Source organism: Ochotona curzoniae, unplaced genomic scaffold (genome assembly GCF_017591425.1).
Source record: "Ochotona curzoniae isolate NIBS_2020 unplaced genomic scaffold, NIBS_Ocur_1.0 contig_4792, whole genome shotgun sequence".
In the NCBI taxonomy this organism is placed as follows: domain Eukaryota; kingdom Metazoa; phylum Chordata; class Mammalia; order Lagomorpha; family Ochotonidae; genus Ochotona; species Ochotona curzoniae.
In genome coordinates this window covers 368,195-389,771 of record NW_024466389.1, presented here as the reverse complement: position 1 = coordinate 389,771, position 21,577 = coordinate 368,195, and the positions used below count along the sequence as shown (strand labels likewise).

General features: G+C 64.1%; 2 protein-coding genes and 1 long non-coding RNA gene across 5 annotated transcripts; 1 reads left to right on the top strand and 2 right to left on the bottom strand.

The window, feature by feature from the left end:
• Positions 1-1,582: 1,582 nt before the first annotated feature.
• On the bottom strand, positions 1,583-2,013 carry LOC121161433. The gene is made up of 2 exons (XR_005884679.1): positions 1,851-2,013; positions 1,583-1,616 (listed from the first exon to the last, which is right to left on the bottom strand). It is a non-coding gene; the product is annotated as an uncharacterized LOC121161433 (long non-coding RNA).
• A 313-nt stretch (positions 2,014-2,326) lies between these two features.
• Positions 2,327-18,443, top strand: LOC121161423 (cyclin-dependent kinase 11B). Of its 3 annotated transcripts, none has more exons than XM_040987779.1 (20): positions 2,327-2,378; positions 2,691-2,812; positions 4,145-4,260; positions 6,526-6,653; positions 7,130-7,268; positions 12,393-12,529; positions 13,578-13,700; positions 14,635-14,730; positions 14,805-14,969; positions 15,121-15,177; positions 15,262-15,431; positions 15,512-15,602; positions 16,194-16,315; positions 16,398-16,503; positions 16,601-16,722; positions 16,880-16,987; positions 17,068-17,184; positions 17,264-17,412; positions 17,977-18,166; positions 18,243-18,443. In XM_040987779.1, exons 2-20 carry the CDS (start codon positions 2,702-2,704, stop codon positions 18,333-18,335), a joined length of 2,340 nt encoding a protein of 779 aa, XP_040843713.1. In that variant the 5' UTR covers positions 2,327-2,378; positions 2,691-2,701; the 3' UTR covers positions 18,336-18,443. The 3 variants fall into 3 exon arrangements, with proteins under 3 accessions (XP_040843713.1, XP_040843712.1, XP_040843714.1); XM_040987778.1 differs by having other exon boundaries at positions 15,256-15,431; XM_040987780.1 differs by lacking the exons at positions 2,327-2,378; positions 2,691-2,812; positions 4,145-4,260 and having other exon boundaries at positions 6,618-6,682; positions 15,256-15,431.
• A 166-nt stretch (positions 18,444-18,609) lies between these two features.
• MMP23B (matrix metallopeptidase 23B) lies at positions 18,610-20,920 on the bottom strand. The gene is made up of 8 exons (XM_040987793.1): positions 20,783-20,920; positions 20,407-20,534; positions 20,197-20,336; positions 19,610-19,777; positions 19,275-19,439; positions 19,087-19,197; positions 18,878-19,004; positions 18,610-18,795 (listed from the first exon to the last, which is right to left on the bottom strand). Exons 1-8 carry the CDS (start codon positions 20,918-20,920, stop codon positions 18,618-18,620), a joined length of 1,155 nt encoding a protein of 384 aa, XP_040843727.1. The 3' UTR covers positions 18,610-18,617.
• Between the last annotated feature and the right edge of the window lie 657 nt (positions 20,921-21,577).

Below are 21,577 nucleotides of genomic sequence, written 5' to 3'. Positions count from 1 at the left end.
TGACATCACCTGGTCCTGTCCCACCCGAGAGGACATGGAGCCAACGGTCAGGGATGGGACCTGGGCTCCAGGGACGTGCCCTCCTCCGGGTCTCGGGGTCCTCCTGACACCTCTCCTGAGGCCTGTGCCCCAGCCAGGCTTCCCTTGGGCTGGTCTGTGCCTGAAAGTGGAGGACAAATTCCTGGGCCTGTGTAGGGAGGGTGAGACTGCCAGTGGCACTTCCAGGGGCCACAGATGTGCTGACACAAAGTGCCCACTTGGTCCTGAGAGCGAGGCCTGTTGTCCAAGCTTGGGGAGCCCAAGAGCTCTTGGTGGGCTTCCTGAAGGCCACCCATGGCCACCCCGCCCCTAGCAGCAGGACGCTGGTTTTCTCAGATGCCACCAGCAGTACCCCATTCCCGGAGAGACAGAGCCCAAGACCACGTACTGGGCCCCTGGCAGCCGTGCAAGTGCCAAAATGCCCAAGACAACCCCCCTCCCCGCGCCGCCTGCGGGACCTCCACCAATATTGCTTTGCTGTTTCTCACTTCCCTGAGGGGTCTGGAGCCATCCTGCAGGACCTGGCGGCCATGGGGGGTTTTCCTCCATTGCCGTCCCCTTACCCCGCCCCTCCCCGGGGCTCGGCAGATGAGCTGTTGACGCACTGCATCCTGCCACCCCTCTGCAAGCAAGAGGCAGGCCAAGGTCACGTTCACTGCCTCCCACTTTGGTAAACAGTACACAGCGCCCCTGGCCTCATGTCTGGGCAGCATCTTGTCCCAGCCCCTACTGATGGACAGCCTGGGATTCCAGTGGTCCAGCGCTCTGCCCCCTGCAGGCCCGAGGATGATAGTGCAATCCAAAATTTGAGTAAACATGGTGAGGCAGAGGCAAGGATGTGCTGGGGGAGCGTGCTGTGGGAGGGCCTTGGCAGCACCCGTGGGGGCCTCCAGGCTGCTCCCTTCGTGGACTGTCCCCACACTTGCTATTTCTCCCTTTGTGCCCGAGGGCCCCACACTGGCCCTGGTGGTCAGGTGCCCCGGTTTGGCTGCCTCCGCAGTGTTCAGTGCTCAGGGAGCAGCCACATTGGCGGAGTCCAGGCCCTTGCCCAGGTACCCACAGCTGAGAACCACTGTGCTGGCATGCCGGCTGTTCTCCACTGTCAGCAGGCTCGCGTCTGCCCTGCCGGCAGGGTGCCCATGCCAGCTGCAGCTCCAGGAGTTGGCCAGCGTGACTCACATCAGAAACTTGAAAATTACCTAAGAGCCAAATTCCATTTGCTTTATACCAAACCACTGTGGAGCACACACCTCGTGTTTCTGGACTTCATTTGTGAGCAGTACTTCCTGAAAGCCACTGTGACTGTGGTGAGCTGTGTAAGTCCTGTGGAGGCCCTCCGGGGCCCTGTCTACACCTGGCGCCCATGGTAGCAAGTCAGACCTGTTCTGCAAAATAAATTTCAACCATGAGCAAGCTCTGGTGTCCTCCCCACAGGGACCTGCTGGGTTTGCCTAGGGGCAGCTTTTCCTCACAGTGGCGGCCCTCCCAGCACCGGCTGCGCTTCCCAGGCCTTGCAAGCGTCAGGCTGCTTGGGACACTCCTGCCGAAAATGGTCAACACTTTTTTTCTTCGAGAACCTATTAAATTAAAAGGTAGTTACAGAGAGGGAAGAGACTGTTCTTTCACTGGTTCAGACCAGGCAGCAGCTGCATGTGGGTGCCAGGGCCGTCGGCTGCAACACCTGGGGTGTTCCCTGGGGGTGCACCCCGTCTGGCCGCGAGCTCTGGGGGTGCACCGCGCCTGGCGCGAGTTCTCCTGAAGGCGCACCCCGTCTGGCGCGCAAGCTCTGGGGGCGCACCCTGGACCCACACCTAGTCCGCAGCCTGGGCCTCGCCGCGCGAGCCGGGCTGGTGAGCTAACTCGCGACTAGGCTTAAGTTGGTGGCCCAGGGCCTCAGTCTCATCTCCATGAACCGGCGGTTCGACTTGCACGGTCTCCTGGCACAGTGGCCAGTTTAGGGGTGGCCTCTGCCCTGCTGTCCCCTACGCAGCACCCACCTCCCCTTGCTTGCCCGGCTGGAAGGGGAAGTGCAGCAGCCAGGACACGAACCGGCGCCCGAGTGGGAGCAACCAGGCCACTGCGCCGGGACCCGATTCCCACTTTCCCGTTCCTTACACCCGGCGACGCCCAGTGAGCGCGTCACCACCATGCGCCGGAGTCAGAAATGTCGCCTCTGGCGATCACCCCGTCGCGTGGCGTCATCGTTGCGCGACACCCTTTCCGGGCGCGTTTGTCGCAGCGTCATCGGAACGCGCCCCTGTCGGAAGTGACGACGTTCAGGCGCCAGTCAGGACTGTTTCCACCTGGGGTTCGGGGTTCGGGTCGGCAGCGGAGCAGGGGTGAGTGCGGAGGGCTCGACCCGGCAGATCTCGGGGTGCGGGCAGGAGACGAGGCCTAAGGGCTCGGCGCGGGATACCTCGGGGTGCAGGTGGTGGTCCAGGAAGACGTCGAGGTGCAAGTGGGGGGTCGGGGCAGATCTCGGGGTGCAGGCGGGCGCCTGGCTGGGGGCTCGGCTCGGCAGATCGCGGGGAGCCTTTCCAGGGGGACCTTGGGGTGCAGGCAGAGGGCTTGGCCGAGGGAATTGGCCCAGACGGACTTCGGGGTGCAGGCGGAGGTCCCGGGCTCGCACTCAGGACCGGCCTCCCTCGCAGCGTGGGGCCCAATGGGGGATGAGAAGGATTCCTGGAAAGTGAAGACCTTGGATGAGATCCTGCAGGAGAAGAAGCGGCGGAAGGAGCAGGAGGAGAAGGCCGAAGTCAAGCGACTAAAAAACGTATGTGGGCCCGCACTCGGGGGGGTCGGCCCGCAGGCCGGGCACAGGCACCCCTGCTGACCACACTGGCTCTGCGGGCACAAGAGGCAAGCGGAGGGAGACCCCCAGAAACTCATCAGGGAGTCGGTTTGTGCAGGGTGTGTGGGGAGAAAGGAGCTGTGTGCAGGGTGTGTGTGGAGGGGAGCTGTGTGTGGGGAGAGGGAGCTGTGTGCAGGGTGTATGTGGGGGGGGAGCTGTGTGCAGAATGTGTATGTGGAAGGGAGCTGTGTGAGGGTGTGTGTGGAGGGGAGCTGTGTGCAGGGTGTGTGTGTGTGGAGGAGAGCTGTGTGCAGGGTGTGTGTGTGTGGAGGAGAGCTGTGTGCAGGGTGTGTGTGGGGAGAGGGTGCTGTGTGCAGGGTGTGTGCGTGGAGGGGAGCTGTGTGCAGGGTGTGTGTGCGTGGAGGGGAGCTGTGTGCAGGGTGTGTGTGGGGAGAGGGTGCTGTGTGCAGGGTGTGTGCGTGGAGGGGAGCTGTGTGCAGGGTGTGTGTGGAGGGGAGCTGTGTGTGGGGAGAGGGAGCTGTGTGCAGGGTGTATGTGGGGGGGGAGCTGTGTGCAGAATGTGTATGTGGAAGGGAGCTGTGTGAGGGTGTGTGTGGAGGGGAGCTGTGTGCAGGGTGTGTGTGTGTGGAGGAGAGCTGTGTGCAGGGTGTGTGTGTGTGGAGGAGAGCTGTGTGCAGGGTGTGTGTGGGGAGAGGGTGCTGTGTGCAGGGTGTGTGCGTGGAGGGGAGCTGTGTGCAGGGTGTGTGTGCGTGGAGGGGAGCTGTGTGCAGGGTGTGTGTGGGGAGAGGGTGCTGTGTGCAGGGTGTGTGCGTGGAGGGGAGCTGTGTGCAGGGTGTGTGTGCGTGGAGGGGAGCTGTGTGCAGGGTGTGTGTGGGGAGAGGGTGCTGTGTGCAGGGTGTGTGCGTGGAGGGGAGCTGTGTGCAGGGTGTGTGTGCGTGGAGGGGAGCTGTGTGCAGGTTGGTTGCAAAGTGTATCATCCCATGTCTCACTGTGGGCTGGCGGCTGACATACACACTAACTCTGTGTGCTCTGCCCTCCCTTGGATCTGACTTTCCCCGCTGGTGGTTTGTGTAGCAGCTGCCCTGGAGACACACCATCCCACACCGAGAGCCCGTCTGCCTTCCCCTGCTGTGTTCACAGTCGGGGTTTACTGGCACGCAGGGCAGAACCTCCCTTTGGGCTCAGTTGAGGGGTCTCTCCCCTCGGCCCTGGGTGGAGTGGGTTTGCTGAGGTGCATGTGGTCCCTGCAAGTGCATGCTGGTCCACGCTGACCTGTGGCTCCTCTGTCTTCAGTCTGATGACCGGGACTCCAAGCGAGACTCTCTGGAGGAGGGTGAGCTGCGGGAGCACCGCATGGAGATCACCATCCGAAACTCACCGTGCCGGAGGGAGGACTCCCTGGAGGACAGGTGCGGGCACCTGTGGGAGCAGAGAGGGTAGGCCCGAGAGCCGGGCTTCTGGTGCCAGCCTTTTAGGCTGCTGGGGTAAAACTGGGTGGAAGGACTCTGTCTCTTTCTGTGAATCTGCTGTCTAAACAAACAAGTTTTACAGGAAAAAGCAAGGCAAACACATACTGTCTTTCTGAGTCCTGCCTGGTCACCTGACGTAGGACCGAGTTTGCTGACAGTGCCTTGATTTCTAGAATGTTATCTGAGGGGTGAGCGTTCAGTCGTGTGTAGAAAGTCGAGGCCACTGTACATAGTTCACCCCTGCCTCCAGCAACCCCTCTGTTCTCTGGGCCTCACCCCTGCCTCCAGCACCCCCTCTGTTCCCTGGGCCTCACCCCTGCCTCCGGCTCCCCCTCAATTCCCTGGGCCTCACCCCTGCCTCCAGCTCCCCCTCAATTCCCTGGGCCTCACCCCTGCCTCCGGCTCCCCCTCAATTCCCTGGGCCTCACCCCTGCCTCCGGCTCCCCCTCAATTCCCTGGGCCTCACCCCTGCCTCCAGCACCCCCTCAATTCCCTGGGCCTCACCCCTGCCTCCAGCACCCCCTCTGTTCCCTGGGCCTCACCCCTGCCTCCAGCACCCCCTCAATTCCCTGGGCCTCACCCCTGCCTCCGGCTCCCCCTCAATTCCCTGGGCCTCACCCTTGCCTCCGGCTCCCCCTCAATTCCCTGGGCCTCACCCCTGCCTCCAGCTCTCCCTCAATTCCCTGGGCCTCACCCCTGCCTCCAGCTCTCCCTCAATTCCCTGGGCCTCACCCCTGCCTCCAGCACCCCCTCTGTTCCCTGGGCCTCACCCCTGCTTCCAGCTCCCCCTCAATTCCCTGGGCCTCACCCCTGCTTCCAGCACCCCCTCTGTTCCCTGGGCCTCACCCCTGCCTCCAGCTCCCCCTCTGTTCCCTGAGTCTCACACCTGCTTCCAGCTCTCCCTCAGTTCCCTGGGTCTCACGCCTGCTTCTAGCACCCCCTCTGTTCCCTGGGCCTCACCCCTGCCTCCAGCTCCCCCTCTGTTCCCTGAGTCTCACACCTGCTTCCAGCACCCCCTCAGTTCCCTGGGTCTCACGCCTGCTTCCAGCACCCCCTCTGTTCCCTGGGCCTCACCCCTGCCTCCAGCACCCCCTCAATTCCCTGGGCCTCACCCCTGCTTCCAGCACCCCCTCTGTTCCCTGGGCCTCACCCCTGCCTCCAGCTCCCCCTCTGTTCCCTGAGTCTCACACCTGCTTCCAGCTCTCCCTCTGTTCCCTGGGTCTCACGCCTGCTTCCAGCACCCCCTCTGTTCCCTGGGCCTCACCCCTGCCTCCAGCTCCCCCTCTGTTCCCTGAGTCTCACACCTGCTTCCAGCTCTCCCTCAGTTCCCTGGGTCTCACGCCTGCTTCCAGCACCCCCTCTGTTCCCTGGGCCTCACCCCTGCCTCCAGCACCCCCTCAATTCCCTGGGCCTCACCCCTGCTTCCAGCACCCCCTCTGTTCCCTGGGTCTCACCCCTGCCTCCAGCACCCCCTCTGTTCCCTGGGTCTCACCCCTGCCTCCAGCTCTCCCTCTGTTCCCTGGGTCTCACCCCTGCCTCCAGGGGTCTTGCAGCCACGCGGGATCCTGGGATTGGCTTGGAGAGTGCTCGCTCAGCCTGGCCCAGTCTTGCCTGTTGCATGGGAGATCTCTGTCTCTGTTGCTGCCTTGGACCACGCTGAGCCAAGGATGCTACAGGCTGGCTCTCCCACACTGTGTCAGACACCTGCAGGACACTGACTGAGAGCAGCAGCTGGCTGGAGGAGACACTGACTGGGAGGGGTGCAGCGGGTTGGTCCTCTGCACCACATCAGGTGCTGAGTCTGGGAAAGCTCATGCCTCAGAATCACTGTCGTTCCTGGGTCAGGAAGAGCGCCTTTCACCCAGCACTGCATCCCCAGCCCAGTGCAGTCGGGCAGGGCCAAGCTTCCTTTGGGTCCTGGGTCAGGGAGAGCACCCTTCACCCACCACTGCATCCCCAGCCCAGTGCAGTCGGGCAGGGCCGAACTTCCTCCGGGTTTCCTGCATGTGTGTACAGGCCACGCTTTTGGGCAGGTGTCCCCTTGCTTTGCCCAGACTGTTAGCAGGGAGTCGGATCAGAAGTGGAGCAGCTGGGACTCGAACCTGCGCCCACTCCCTGCAGGCATTGAGCTTCGCCATGGCACCAGCTGGTGTCCTGCATGGTGTTTTGGGGGTCCCCGGGCTCTGACGCCCACATCTCATGCAGGGGTGAGGAGGACGACTCTCTGGCCATCAAGCCACCCCAGCAGATGTCGCGCAAGGAGAAGACCCACCACAGGAAGGACGAGAAGAGGAAAGAGAAGAGAAGGCATCGTAGCCGCTCAGCTGAAGGCGGTACTGAGCCTGTTCCCTGGGCCTCTTGAGTGGGCTCTGTCCTGGCCACCTGCTGCCTGTCCCCCGCGTGTGTCCCCTGCTCCCAGCCCCACTCCCCCCACTATGTTGTTCAGTTGTTTGTTGCCGCATGAAGATGCCCTGATTCAGCATGAACATCAGGAAGAGCCCAGAGAGGCAGGGCGGGGTCACGGCAGTAACAGGTCTAACTGACGGGAGCTGGGGTCTCCTGCCTCCAGGAGCTTCTTGAGGGGCTGGCTGGCTGGCGCTGGGGTCCGCGTCCCCGCCGAGCCTGGCAGTACCCTGCCGCGTCTGAGGGCCTGGGAAGGCCCTGGGTGAGCTGCTGTGCCAGGGAAAGACAGCCCGAGTCGCAGCTGTTCATGGTGTCGGCCACAGCGCCACGTGAGCGTCTCCTGTCTGGGTTTTGTGTCTGTGTTTGGAAGTGGCATCTCTGGACCCGCTGCCTCTTGCTCTGCCAGGAAAGCACGCCAGAGTGAAGGACAAGGAGAGGGAGCACGAGCGGCGGAAGCGGCACCGCGAGGAGCAGGATAAGGCACGCCGCGAGTGGGAGCGACAGAAGAGGCGCGAGATGGCAAGAGAACATTCTAGAAGAGAGAGGTGAGTGCCCCACGGGAGCAGAGCTGCACCAGAGGCCTCTGGCAGATGCTGTGAAGGAGCAGACATGCGTGCTGCCTGGGAGTGGGGCTGCCAGCACATAGAGCTTTGGGCAGGGAGGGGGCACAGGAGTGATGCTTGGGGGGGCGGGCAGCACGCCTGAGATGGGGAGGGCGGTACAGGAGTGTGATGAAGGGAAGTACACGTGTGTGAGATGGCGGTGGTGCACGTGTGTGAAATGGCGGTGGTACACGTGTGTGAGATGGGGGGCTGTACACGTGTGTGAGATGGGGAGGGCGGTACACGTGTGTGAGATGGGTGTGGTACACGTGTGAGATGGGGAGGGCGGTGCACGTGTGTGAGATGGGGAAGATGGTACATGTGTGTGAGATGGGGGGCTGTACACGTGTGTGAGATGGGAGGGCAGTGCACGTGTGTGAGATGGGGAAGATGGTACATGTGTGTGAGATGGGGGGCTGTACACGTGTGTGAGATGGGGAGGGCGGTACACGTGTGTGAGATGGGGAGGGCGGTGCACGTGTGTGAGATGGGGGTGGTGCACGTGTGTGAGATGGGGAAGATGGTACATGTGTGTGAGATGGGGGGCTGTACACGTGTGTGAGATGGCAGTGGTACACGTGTGTGAGATGGGGAGGGCAGTGCACGTGTGTGAGATGGGGGTGGTACACATGTGTGAGATGGGGAGGGCGGTACACGTGTGTGAGATGGGGAGGGCGGTGCATGTGTGTGAGATGGGGAGGGCGGTGCATGTGTGTGAGATGGGGAGGGCGGTACACATGTGTGAGATGGGGGTGATACACGTGTGTGAGATGGGGAGGGCGGTGCATGTGTGTGCGATGGGGCGGTACACGTGTGTGAGATGGGGAGGGCAGTACACGTGTGTGAGATGGGGTGGTACACGTGTGTGAGTTGGGGAGGGCGGTACACGTGTGTGAGATGGCAGTGGTACACGTGTGTGAGATGGGGAGTGTGGTGCACGTGTGTGAGATGGGGAGGGCGGTACACGTGTGTGAGTTGGGGAGGGCAGTACACGTGTGTGAGATGGGGGTGGTACACGTGTGTGAGTTGGGGAGGGCGGTACACGTGTGTGAGATGGGGGTGGTACACATGTGTGAGATGGGGAAGATGGTACACGTGTGTGAGATGGGAGGGCAGTGCACGTGTGTGAGATGGGGGTGGTACACGTGTGTGAGTTGGGGAGGGCGGTAAACGTGTGTGAGATGGGGAGGGCGGTACACATGTGTGAGATGGGGGTGGTACACGTGTGTGAGTTGGGGAGGGCGGTACATGTGTGTGAGATGGGGAGGGCGGTACACGTGTGTGAGATGGGGAGGGCGGTGCACGTGTGTGAGATGGGGAGGGCGGTACACATGTGTGAGATGGGGGTGGTACACGTGTGTGAGTTGGGGAGGGCGGTACACGTGTGTGAGATGGGGAGGGCGGTGCACGTGTGTGAGATGGGGCGGTACACGTGTGTGATGGGCTGGGCAGCACACGTGTGTCAGATACGCACGGTTCCACGTGTGGCTGGGCAGTGCAGGAAGAAGCTCTGGGTCCATCTGAGAGCTGGAGGGGAGACCCCAGAAGTGGGTGTGGGTGCCAAGGGCACAGTGCGAGCCAGGCGCCGTCGTTGAGAAAGCTGGCCCAGGCCTTGTGGGAAGTACCTGTCAGGGGCGGTGGGCAGGGCCGGTCCCAGGCCGTTGCTCGGAGCTCCCTGGGAAGCAGCTCTGGTCCAAGCCCCCCTGGGCGCGGGTGAATGTGTCGGATGCTTCGGACTCTGGTCTGCGTGAGAAGCCACGCTGGGGATGCCGCTGACAGGCAGCAGCAATGGGAGAAGAGCTGCACCTCCACGTGCTGGCACCTTGTATGGGCACCAGTTCAGGTCCCAGCTGCTGAGGGTGTGCCTTGGAAGGCAGAGTAAGCAGGCCTGAGTGCTTAGACCCCTGCACCTGGGTGGGGACCCAGAGGGCACGCCCGACTCCTGGCTTCAGATCAGCTCAGCTCTGGCCGTTGAATCATTTGGGAATGACCCAGCAGATGGAAGATTCTCTCTCCTCTCTGTAACTCTGCCTTCTAAATAAAACAGAAATTAGGTTTTTTTTCTTTTTTTAAGATTTACTTATTTTTATTGAAAAGGCAGATTTACAGAGAAGAGACCCCCTCCAAGTGGCCACAGCGCCAGAGCTGCGCCGACCAAAGCTGGGAGTCAGGAGCCTGGAGCCTCTTCTGGGTCTCCCACGCGGGTGCAGGGTCCCAAGGCTTTGGGCATCCTTCACTGCTTTCCCAGGCCACAGGCAGGGAGCTGGATGGCAAGCGGGGCCGCTGGGATTAGAACCAGCGCCCATATGGGACCCCAGTGTGTGCAAGGAGAGGACTTTAGCTGCTAGGCTGCACGTGCTGGACCTCCCCTCCAAAAAAATAAATCTTTTTTTGTTTTTTCTTTTTGAGGATTTTAGCTACTGAGCTATCACTCTAGGCTCTCTGGGTAGAAATTTTTAAACACAAATTATCTCAGGCCATTGGCGACGATTGCACTCCTGCCCTGGTTGACAGATGGAATTGAACCAAAGCAGGCATTTGTGTAAATGTCCCGTCACACTGAAGTTAAAACAGATGAACAGAAAGCAGACTGGAGTTCCAGGAGACGCTGCTTTGTCACTGTCCTAGGATGAGCAGAACTAACTGCCCTTGGATTTCATCTTTTAGGACTCATGGGTCACTTGTTCGGGTTAACCTGACGTTCACCGCTGGTTTTTCTTTCCGTAGTTAGTTAGAACACAAAGGTTCAAGGGCTGCAGGAAAGTGGGTAGGACTGTTACCTCCACATTGTTTTTTCCTGTATCTGGGGTGAAGGGAGAGGTAAAGAAAGAAGCCCCGCCCAGCCTCCCAGGCCCCCGATGTGGGGCATGCTCCGAGGGTCTTGCTAGAGTGGTTTTGATAGTTCGACAGTTATGAATTGCTGCCAATCTCGCCATTCTTAAAAAAAAAAAAAGGAAAATCCAGGGGCAGCCTGTGGAGGCCAAGGCAGTGCTGGCTTCCATGTGGCGCTGACTCCAGTCTTGGCTGATCCACTTCCCGTCCAGCTCCCTGCTCATGGCCTGGGAAAGCAGTGGCGGAGAGACCGAGTGCTGGGGCGTCAAGCACCTGTGTGGGAGTCCCCGGGGGGGGCTGCCGCACCCCGGCTTCGGCCCACCCGGCTCCGGCCGTCGCAGCCATCTGGGGACTGAACCTGCGGCTGGAAGACTTGTCTGTCACTCCCTGTCTGTAACTCTGCCTTTCAAATTGAAAGTGACTTCACAAATCTGACAGGCGCAGGCAGACATGTTGACGAGCAGGTAGGTCACGTGACAGAGTTACAGATGGAGAAACCTCCCAGCGGCTCACCTCACAATGACCGTGATGGCCGGGGCTACACCAGTCCCAAGCCAGCAGCTTGTCCCAGGTCTCCCCGCACGGGTGCATGGTCCCAAGCACTTGGCCATCCTCTGTTGCTTTCCCCAGCACATCAGCTATAGTGGACATGGAGCTGCAGGGACCTGAACACATGGGGGTGCCAGCACTGTGGACAGTGGCTTATCATGCTATGCCACAACACGGGGTCCAAGAGGGCAGTGTCAAGCCTCAGACGCAAGATCCCTGAAGTCTAGGGAGGCCTGAGCATGAAGACCAGGGTGCTGACTGAACAGCCACCCACGCTGAGCACGTGTGGGGGCAGGGTACGGCAGGAAGGCATGGACAGACCCTGAGACCACCAGGGGAGAGGAGTGGCCGAGTGGCCTGGGGTGACCAGCCCTGGGCCCCACAGAGGGCGGGGTGAGGAGGATCCATGCCTGCAGCGCCACACACCTGCCCTGAAGCCTTGTGCAGGCCGCCCCGCGGCTGCGCTTTGCCCACTCGGGCTGCACAGCGGAGCCGCAGCTTCTGGCTGCCTTTCTTGTAGTGCTAGCTTGCTTATGGGAAGTGGGGCTGAGAGCGCCATCCTCTGGCTGCTTTGGTCGGTGGCCGTGGCAGGACTGGGGTTCCCGCCGGGTCGGGGGGCCCCAGGTGCTTTCGTGTGGAGCTGGGTCAGAGATGGAACAGCTGGAACTCGAACCCAGCCTCAATGTGAGATGCCAGTGTCCCAGCCGCTCTCCTGCGCACTGGGCCAGGCCCTCTCCAGGAGGGAGTCCCTCACCGGGGAAGGGGAGGGGAGGCCACACTTGTCGGTCCAAGTGCATTCTTTTCTTACTGTTATTATTATTTTAAATCATTTTATTTGTAAAATGATGGGGGATACGCATTTTCCATTTGCTGGTTCACTTGCAGACGGCCGCAACTCCCAAAGCTGAGCTGTTGGGGGGCTCCCTCCCGTCTGCACGGGGTGCAGGGGCCCTAGGGCTTGGTTCCAAATCCACCCTGCTGTGCTGCGCGTTTCCAGGCGCTGCATGGGAAGTAGAGCACCCAGGACTCAGACCAGCACTATATTGCGTACTGGTGCTACAGGGAGAGGCGTAGCGTGCTGCACCATTGCACCAGCCTGTACCGGTCGGTGGCTTTGCACCGTGTCTGTTGCGTGCGGGTGGCACAGAGCCAATGGGAGAGGCGTAGCATGCTGCACCATGGCATCAGCCCGTACCGGTCAGTGGCTTTGCACCGTGTCTGTTGCGTGCCGGTGGCACAGAGCCGACGGGAGAGGCGTAGCGTGCTGCACCATGGCACCAGCCCGTACCGGTCGGTGGCTTTGCACCGTGTCTGTTGCGTGCTGGCGGCACAGAGCCGACGGGAGAGGCGTAGCGTGCTGCACCATGGCACCAGCCCATACCGGTCAGTGGCTTTGCACCGTGTCTGTTGCGTGCTGGTGGCACAGAGCCGACGGGAGGTGGAGCCATGTTTCCATAGAGTTGCTAGTACCGTTCAGGTGAGAAGTGGGTTCAGTCCCAGCCACGGCCGTTTAGCAGGATCACCAGGAAAGGTGGGAAGGGTGTGCAAAGGGAACCGCTGGCCGCCCAGGGGCCCGTGGGCCAGGACCTCGGCCGGCCTGGCAGCTGCGGCTCCCACGAACCATCCGAAGGGCCCTGCTCACAGAGCCGAGGCCTGTGGGAAGTCACGTGGGCTGGACTTTCGCAGGGACCGGCTGGAGCAGCTGGAGCGGAAGCGGGAGCGAGAGCGCAAGCTGCGCGAGCAGCAGAAGGAACAGCGCGAGCTCAAGGAGCGGGAGCGGCGGGCTGGCGAGCGGCGCAAGGAGCGGGAGGCCCGCCGGGAAGGTGTGCCAAGGGGCGGGCAGCGCCGGCAGGACGCTCTGTGCACACGTGGCGTCGTAGCTGCTGCGTGTTCTTTGTCCCTTCCTCTTTCTGTCACTTGGAAAGGGCTTAGTGTGTTCCCGAGCGCTTGGGCCATCCTCCCTGCTCTCCCGGCTGTCTACAGGGAGCTGGGTGGGGAGTGGGGCAGCTAGGACTCAAACCAGTGCCCTAAGCCAGTGGCAGCCCCCCAGAGCTGCGGCTCCACCCGCTGTGCTCGGGTTTCCCCACTTGGGTTTTCCATCCGGGTCACGCGGGGTCATGCAGGGTCACGCCGTGCCCTCCCTCTGACTCTTGGGGCACCTGTTTGTTTTACTTTATTTTTGATGATGTTTACATAGTTGCCCAGTGTTTCCAGATCTTCCCCCTCTTCCTCCTGTACCTGGGGGAAGAAGGTAAACTAGGGGAGAGCTAAGGACCGCGCATGCGTGTGTCCTCGCCACAGGGACGGCGGTCCCAGTCGGGGAGGGGTGCTACAGGATGTGTCATGTGAGTTCCCTGTTGACAAGTGGACATTTTGCCCCCTCTTCCACTGGGTGTATGGTGGGGTTCCTGTTCCCAGGGAGCTGGGGGTTATAGGAATGGGGGCTCCTAGGAGTACAGGGCTCACAGGGAGTGGGGGCTCCTAGGGGTGGGGTGCTCCAAGGAGGTGGGGGGTCACAGGATTGGGGGCTCTGTCAGAGCAGAGTGGCCATGCCCAAGTCCCTGGCGCAGAGGACAGGGCCCTTACTGGCACCTGGCCCTGGGGCCACAGCTGCAAGTGAGCAGTGGCCACCGCGGTGGGTAGAAGGTGCTGGCGGCCCCTGCAGAGCTGGAGCAAGCCGTGTGGACCTTGAGTGGACACAGGCCATCAGTCAGATCCTGGCACAACTGCACTGCTGTGCTTGCCCAGTCTCCCCTTCTCCGGTCCACGTGTGTCCACGTGTGGGTGCCCCAGGAGTGGGCTGTGTGCTGGGCAAAGCCTTGGGGAGGGCGTGGTACCATGCTGCTGCCCACTCTCTCCTTCCGGAGCCAGTGTCTGCACACCACCGCTCCACGCGGGAGGACTACAGCGATCGGGGAAAGGCCAGCCACTGGAGCCGCAGCCCCCTGCGGCCCCCACGAGAACGCGTGGAGCTGGGTGACGGCCGGAAGCCAGGTGAGCCAGTGCCCCAGCAGGGTTCTCCCTGGGTGTGTGTGTAATTTGGAGGTGATGGGTCTCCCATGTGCCAGTTCACTCCCTCGTGTCCCTAGAGGCTTGGGGATGTGTCCAGCTGAAGCCCCTCAGCCGTCCCCTGCTGCCCACGAGGGCACTTGTGGGAAGGTGGCCGGATCTGAGCAGGACATGTGCCTAGGGGTTGAGTGCAGACTGGCGCTCAGAACCTGCAGGAGTGGGGCTGGCCGAGGCTGCCAGCAGGGACACCGGCATTTCACGTGGGGACCACTCCGCTTCCCCTCAGGATGTGGGGCCTGGAGGACAGTGTCCTGACCTGCAGGACACAACGCTCAGACCCTGAAGGTGGACAGGGAATGTCGGCTGCTGGCCCAAGAATCACAGGCACACGTACTTGGAGGGAGAGCGTGTCCAATGCTCTTTGTTCTCCTCGCACATACACCGTCTTCTCTGGGCGGGGGGGCTTCCTGGAACTCATTATCTTCATTGAAGCAGGGAAGGAACTAGTCATTTGAGCAGGAACAAGGGTGGAGGTTCCGTTCTGCTTGCCTGGCACGGGATGGACTGGCCGCAATGTCCTGTGTGCTGTGGCCTGCTTGCCCAAGGCAGGCTTTGCAGTGCGGCAGGCTGCCAGGTAGACCAAGTCTAAGGCCTGTAGTCTGGCTCTTAACAGGATGGTCGCTACACCCACGAGGGAGACCAGGACTGACCTGGCCCGGCCCAGCCGCTGTGGTCACTGGAAGGCAGCCGGAGCTGACATCTGCCGGTCAAATGAATGAGTGACACACCAGCCCCGCTGCAGCCTCCTGTGCAGTGCGGGGGCGCTGGCATGTTGGGGTGTGGCTGTGCAGCCGAACTGTCAGAGGGGCTGCGGGGCTGTGGCTGGCGCCTCCCTCACGCCCCTCGCTGCATCCCGCAGTGAAAGAAGAGAAGGCAGAGGAGAGAGACCCGCTCTCAGACCTGCAGGACGTCAGTGACAGCGAGAGGAAGACCAGCTCGGCCGAGTCCTCGTCAGGTGTGTGCGTGCGCCCCGCCTCCCTGTGCTGCACCCCAAGGCCCGGCTCACCCAGTCCCCCACTCGTCCTGCAGCTGAGTCAGGGTCCGGGTCCGAGGAGGAGGAAGAGGAAGAGGAAGAGGAGGAAGAAGGAAGCACCAGTGAAGAGTCCGAGGAGGAAGAGGAGGAGGAGGAGGAAGAAGAGGAGGAGGAGGAGGAGACAGGCAGCAACTCAGAGGAGGTGTCAGAGCAGTCTGCAGGTGGGCGGCCGGCGGGCGGCCCTGGGTGGCGGGCAGGAGGCCCTGGGCGGCGGGGGGCCCTGGGCGGCGGGCGGATTGCCCTGGACAGTGGGCAGCCCTGGGTGGTGGTGGGCAGGACACCACGGCCTGAGACACACCTGCCGTCACGCAGAGGAAGTGAGCGAGGAGATGAGTGATGAGGAGGAGAGCGAGAGCCGCGTGCTGGTTGGTGAGTCGGGGGCCGGGGCCCGGGCTGCTGCCCGAGACGGGGGCCCCCGGCGGGCGTCCCAAGGTTTCACTCTGAAAGTTCCAGAATCGCGCTTTGACCGAGATTCGGGAGGAAGTGAAGACGGGGAGAAAGAGGTGGGTGAGGGCACCCCGCGGAGCAGTGCCCTGACCGAGGGAGACTGTGTGCCCGACTCGCCGGCCCTGTCACCGCTGGAGCTCAAGCCGGAGCTGCCCAAGTACCTGCCGGCCCTGCAGGTGGGGCCCCGCGCTGCCCGGTCCTGGGGGAGCACGGGGGCCAAGCGAGGGCCAGGCCCTGAGTCCGGCGCCTCCCCCAGGGCTGCCGGAGTGTGGAGGAGTTCCAGTGTCTGAACAGGATTGAGGAGGGCACCTACGGCGTCGTGTACCGAGCCAAGGACAAAAAGACAGGTGCGCTTGGTGGGTGCGCTGTGCCCGTGCTGGCCTCGGCCTGTCGCCCAGGGCCCCAGGGCGTTGATTGGTCCCATCAAGCTGTTCTCTGTCTGTCTCATCTGACCACTAGCTGTCCGCCAGGGCTGGTGACCCCTGCGCCATCCTATGGTGGCACCAGGTCATGGCCCCAGAGGTCAGAGGGCGGGCTCCAGGACTGTGTAGACTGCTGAGTGGGCTGTGGGGCAGGCCTGGCCCCGCCGCACAGTCACATCAGCACCTGAGTGTCACCGGTGACATCCCCAGGCCCTGGCAGCTTCTCCTGAGGAGTCGAGGGCGTGGAGGCGGTGTGCTCCAGCCCCACGCGTGGGGCGTGCCCCGGGGTTCTCACTGAGGTCCACACTGAGACAGCCCGGCCGAGCCAGACAGCACGCCGGGCAGCAGCCTCCGTCTGCTGGCGGCTGCCCAGTGCCTCCAGGGCCACACTGAGCCTGATCCCCCAAGTGGGTATGGAGCCCCAAAGGCGTGAGCTGTCACCTGCCAGGAGGGCTGGCGGGGAGGGGCTCACGCAGCCCGCTGTGGGGCTGACTGCCCGGCGCCCCGACCCCACAGATGAGATCGTGGCTCTGAAGCGGCTGAAGATGGAGAAGGAGAAGGAGGGCTTTCCCATCACGTCTCTGCGTGAGATCAACACCATCCTCAAGGCACAGCACCCCAACATCGTCACGGTCAGGGTGAGCCCCCGGGCCCTGTGCAGAGCCGCCAGCCCCCATCCCCATGTGGAGCCCCCGCTGCAGCCACGCCCATGTGTCGCAGGAGATCGTGGTGGGCAGCAACATGGATAAGATCTACATAGTGATGAACTACGTGGAGCATGACCTGAAGAGCCTCATGGAGACCATGAAGCAGCCCTTCCTGCCAGGTGTGCCGGGCACGGGGGGCCTCGCTGCAGCCCTTCCTGCCTGGTGTGCCCGGGCACGGGGGGCACGGGGGGCCTCGCTGACGGTGTCTCTGTTCAGGGGAGGTGAAGACCCTCATGATCCAGCTGCTGCGCGGGGTGCGGCACCTGCATGACAACTGGATCCTGCACCGCGACCTCAAGACGTCCAACCTGCTGCTCAGCCATGCCGGTGTCCTCAAGGTGCACACTGCCCTCCCACCCCACCGCCTGCCCGCCCTGCTACCTGCTGGCCGGCCTGCCTGCCCTGCCCGCCCGCCCGCCCCACTGCCCTGCTGCCCACCCATCCCGCTGCCTGGCCACCGCCCCCCTAAGCACTGTCCCCACCATGGCCTGGCAGGTGGGTGACTTCGGGTTAGCCCGGGAATATGGGTCCCCACTGAAGGCCTACACCCCTGTGGTTGTGACACTGTGGTACCGCGCCCCGGAGTTGCTGCTGGGGGCCAAGGTGAGTGTCGGGGACCCCTGGCCCTGTGGCAGGTGTGCCCAGCCGGCCAGTGCCCTGAGCCCTGTGGCCTGGCCCCCCAGGAGTACTCGACAGCCGTTGACATGTGGTCTGTGGGCTGCATCTTCGGGGAGCTGCTAACCCAGAAGCCGCTGTTCCCTGGCAAGTCAGAGATTGACCAGATCAACAAGGTGTTCAAGGTAGGAGTGTCGCTGCCACGAGTGCCAGGGCCAGGCGGGCTACACGGGGCCGTGGCCCTGAGCGCCCTCTGCCTCCCAGGACCTGGGCACCCCCAGTGAGAAGATCTGGCCAGGCTACAGTGACTTGCCCGCCGTCAAGAAGATGACCTTCAGCGAGTACCCGTATAACAACCTGCGCAAGCGCTTCGGGGCACTGCTCTCGGACCAGGGCTTCGACCTCATGAACAAGTGAGCCGCTCACTTGCCGGTGGGGGGGCATGTCACGGCCCTGGGAGCTCACACCGCAGGCCACAGCCCGTGTCACGGCCCTGGGAGCTCACACTGCAGGCCACGTGCTTGTGTCACAGCCCTGGGAGCTCACACTGCAGGCCACGTGCTTGTGTCACAGCCCTGGGAGCTCACACTGCAGGCCACGTGCTTGTGTCTCGGCCCTGGGAGCTCACACCGCAGGCCACAGCCCGTGTCACAGCCCTGGGAGCTCACACCGCAGGCCACGTGCTTGTGTCACGGCCCTGGGAGCTCACACCGCAGGCCACAGCCCGTGTCACGGCCCTATGAGTTCACACCGCAGGCCACAGCCCATGTCACGGCCCTGGGAGCTCACACCGCAGGCCACGTGCTTGTGTCACGGCCATGGGAGCTCACACTGCAGGCAACAGCCCGTGTCACGGCCCTATGAGTTCACACCGCAGGCCACAGCCCATGTCACGGCCCTGGGAGCTCACACTGCAGGCCACATGCTTGTGTCACAGCCCTGGGAGCTCACACCGCAGGCCACGGCCCGTGTCACAGGTTTCTGACCTACTTCCCTGGGAGGAGGATCAGCGCCGAGGACGGGCTCAAGCATGAGTACTTCCGGGAGACGCCACTGCCCATCGACCCGTCCATGTTCCCCACATGGCCTGCCAAGAGTGAGCAGCAGCGAGTAAAGCGAGGCACCAGCCCCCGGCCACCTGAGGGAGGCCTGGGCTACAGCCAGCTGGTGAGGCCGGGGGCCGAGGCGGGCCGGGGGCCGGGGCCGGGGCTGGGCTGCTGCTAACCACACGGCTGACCTGCAGGGTGACGACGACCTGAAGGAGACCGGCTTCCACCTCACCACCACCAACCAGGGCGCCTCGGCCGCGGGCCCCGGCTTCAGCCTCAAGTTCTGAGCTCCAGGAGGGCCCTGCAGCCGTGTCCTTGCCGACCACATTCCCCACCTTCTGTTTTTATACTTTGGTTTGTAAATTTGTGGAATAAAACACCGTTTTCCTGTGGAGGGAAACACGTGCTGGCAATGGGAAATGTCGCATGTGCGTGGGCGCGTCCTGCCCAGGCCGGGCTCTGCTCCCAGTTGTCTGAGTGTGCCCGGCTGTGCCGCCACCTGCAGAACACCGGGGGTCCTGCACGTCCAACCACGCCCAAGAAAGAGCCGAGTCTTTGGGAAAAGTGCTTTATGGGGCGCGCACGCGCACACGCCAGGAGTAGGTGGTGAGAACTCGCTGCCGCTGGCGCACCACGCACGTGTAGGTGCCCTCGTTGATGGCGTTGGCCACGATGCTCAGCCGCGCCTCGCCTAGGGCCACGTAGCCCGGGTGGGAGAACTCGAGCGGCTCCCGGTCCTTGTACCAGCTGCAAGTAGAGGCCCGGTGGGCAGCGCCCGGCCCCCGGCCCCCGGCCCACTGCCCACCTCCCGGTCCATCACCACACTCACTACACTTTGCCTTTCTTGGAAAGCAGCTTGCGGCCACAGTGGAAAGTCATATTCCTGCCCTCGGGGACCACCCTGGTCTTGGTTCTGGGGGGTGGCAGGGTGGTGGCCGCAGTCGGCAAGGGGAACGCTGTGCAGGGTGGAGGAAGGACAGGGTCAGTGTGTCCACCAGCCACCCACCCACCCACCCGCCCACCCGGAGTGCAGGTCACCGTAGCAGAAGTCACAACTGCTGGGGCAGAGCCTCTTCATGAGTCTCCGGCGGGACTCGCAGAAGCCCCTGCCAGCCCAGGACGCGCACACGAAGAGCCGGTCCAAGCAGCCTGCGGGTAGGGGTGGGCTCAGGGGCCGCCTGACGCCCAGCCAGGGTCCCCTGCCCGGGCCTGCGCGGGGCACCCACCATACAGCCGGTACAGCCCCCACAGCTCGTCCTGCGACAGCGCGGTCCAGCCACGCAGTGTGGCATTGAGATGCATGAGCGCCCGCCCCTGCTGCGAGTGCATCAGGCCGAGGGCGTGGCCGATCTCGTGGGCCGCCACGTGGACCAGGTCCGTGAGCCACACGCCTGTGAGTGCGGGGTCAGCACAGCCACCCGGCCCGGGGCCCCGCGGCAGCCCAGACACAAAAGAATGTTCTGGGCCGACGCTGAGCTGTGTTCCCAGGAATGCAGTCACGGGGGAGGAGGGAGCGACCCACAGCCTCCCCCGTGCCTGCCCGGCCCCCTGACCCCGGCACCTTTCTTCCAGCTGTAGCGTGTAGGGCCCAGCACCCAGTACTCGCTGTCATCGAAGTGGATGCCGCCATGCGGGGGGAAGAAGGCGTGCGCCAGCTCCCCCGTGGGCCCGTCAAAGCAGTGGTGCAGGGCCGACTCCAGGCAGTCGGTGTGGTTGACGGGGTAGAAGCCTGCAGGGGGAGAGCGCTGAGGCAGGGCGGCTGAGGTGGGCAGGGATGCTCCAAGGTGGGAAGGGGCAGGGAGGGGGTGCCAAGGCGAAGAGGAAACTCTGAGGTGGGCAGGGGTGCCCCAAGGTGGGAAGGGGTGGAGAAGGGGCTTTGAGGCAGGGAGGGGTCCTGCAGTGCGGAGGGAAACCCGAGGTGGGGAAGGGGCGCCGAGATGGAGAGTGGGTGCCAAGAGAGGGGACCCTGAGGCGGGGAGGGGCACCCCAAGGCGGGGAGGGGCACCCGGAGGCGGGGAGGGGGACCCCGAGGCGGGGAGGGGCACCCGGAGGCGGGGAGGGGCACCCGGAGGTGGGGAGAGGGACCCGGGGGGAAGAGGGTCCCGAGGCGGGGATGGGAGGGCTCATGGCAGGCGGCACAGGGCGCACCTATGCGCAGGTCGCTGGGCTGCTCGGGGGCGACCTCACGGAAGCTGAAGGGCGACACGTCGCTCCACATGCGGAAGGCGGCGGCCAGGCCCCGCCGCGTGTCGCTGGGGCTCAGCAGGTTCCGCGGGAAGGAGAGGATCCTGGGGATACCGGGCTGGGGTCAGCGGCAGGGCGAGGTCCCCGCACCCCGCCAGCCGCGCAGCCCCGCACCTGTAGGTCAGGTTGAAGTGGTCCCAGCGCAGCCGGGCCGGCGTCAGCGTGTAGCGGCGCCTGCGGGTCACGGGCGGGGGCCCCGCTCCGCGGGCCTGGGTGGTGGCATCCAGCGTGGCGACTTCGCCCTTGGCGGGGACAAAACGCGCCAGAGGCGGCGGTGGGCGCGTCCCGCACTCCAGAAACCCACGTGTGGAAAACGGCGGACAGGAAGGAGACGCGCCCGCATCCCTGGTTCCCCACCCCGCACGAGGGACTCTCAGTGAAGAAAAGGCACCGGAGCTGGAGGGGGCTCACCACTGTCCCGCCGGATACCCCAATTCTCGGGCCCCGTCGACCCGCAGCCACAGGCACCTCGAGGGGACCCCCCGCTCACCTGCGCCGCGCTCGGGGCCCCGAGCCAGGCCAGCAGCCCAAGCACGGGCACGAGGCACAGGGCGCCCCGCACCACTCTGAGCCCGCGGCCCTGGACGCGCCCCGACGCCTCCGAGGGGACGCAGGCCCCGCGGCCCATGGCGGACTGGCTGTCGGGTGCAGGGTCGCAGGGGCGGCGCGTGCGGGGCCTGGGCGGTGGGGTGCGCGGGGCGGCGGCGGCGGCTCGGGTTACAGCGGGGGACGGGGCGGCGCCTGCGGGGGCCGGGCGGCTGGAAGCCGGAGCAGCCACGCCGCCTGGCAGCTCGCGCCCCGGGCCCCCCGCGAGACGGGGCCTGCGGCCCGGGCTCCGCCCGCTGGGCGGGGTGGCCGGGAGGGCCAGCGCAGAAGGCCGCGGGGTCGCGGGACAGCCCGGTGGACTTGGCCCGGTAACAGCGGAGCCACCTTCCCGGCCACCGGCGGAGGCCGCGCGTGGCCGGCCGGGGCGCAGCCCGCGGAGGAAGGGGGCTGCAGTGAGGGACGTGGCAACGAGTAGGCGGGGGCTGGCGGGGACACAGTAGGAGCGAGTAGGGGGTCCCGGGGGACAGCGGTGGGCACCCTGAGGTGGGTTCGATGACGCGGCCGGTGGCTGTGCGAGGCGGGGTCGCCTCTGTGGTGCAGCGCGGGGTGCGGGGAGCCGGCCTGGGCGCGGGGCTGCGCCGCCCAAGCGCGGGCTGGGCGGTTCCTGGACGTGTTCCCCACCCCCGGCGCCGGGCGGCCAAGACAGGCAGGCAGCAGGCAGAGTGCGAACACGCTTTAT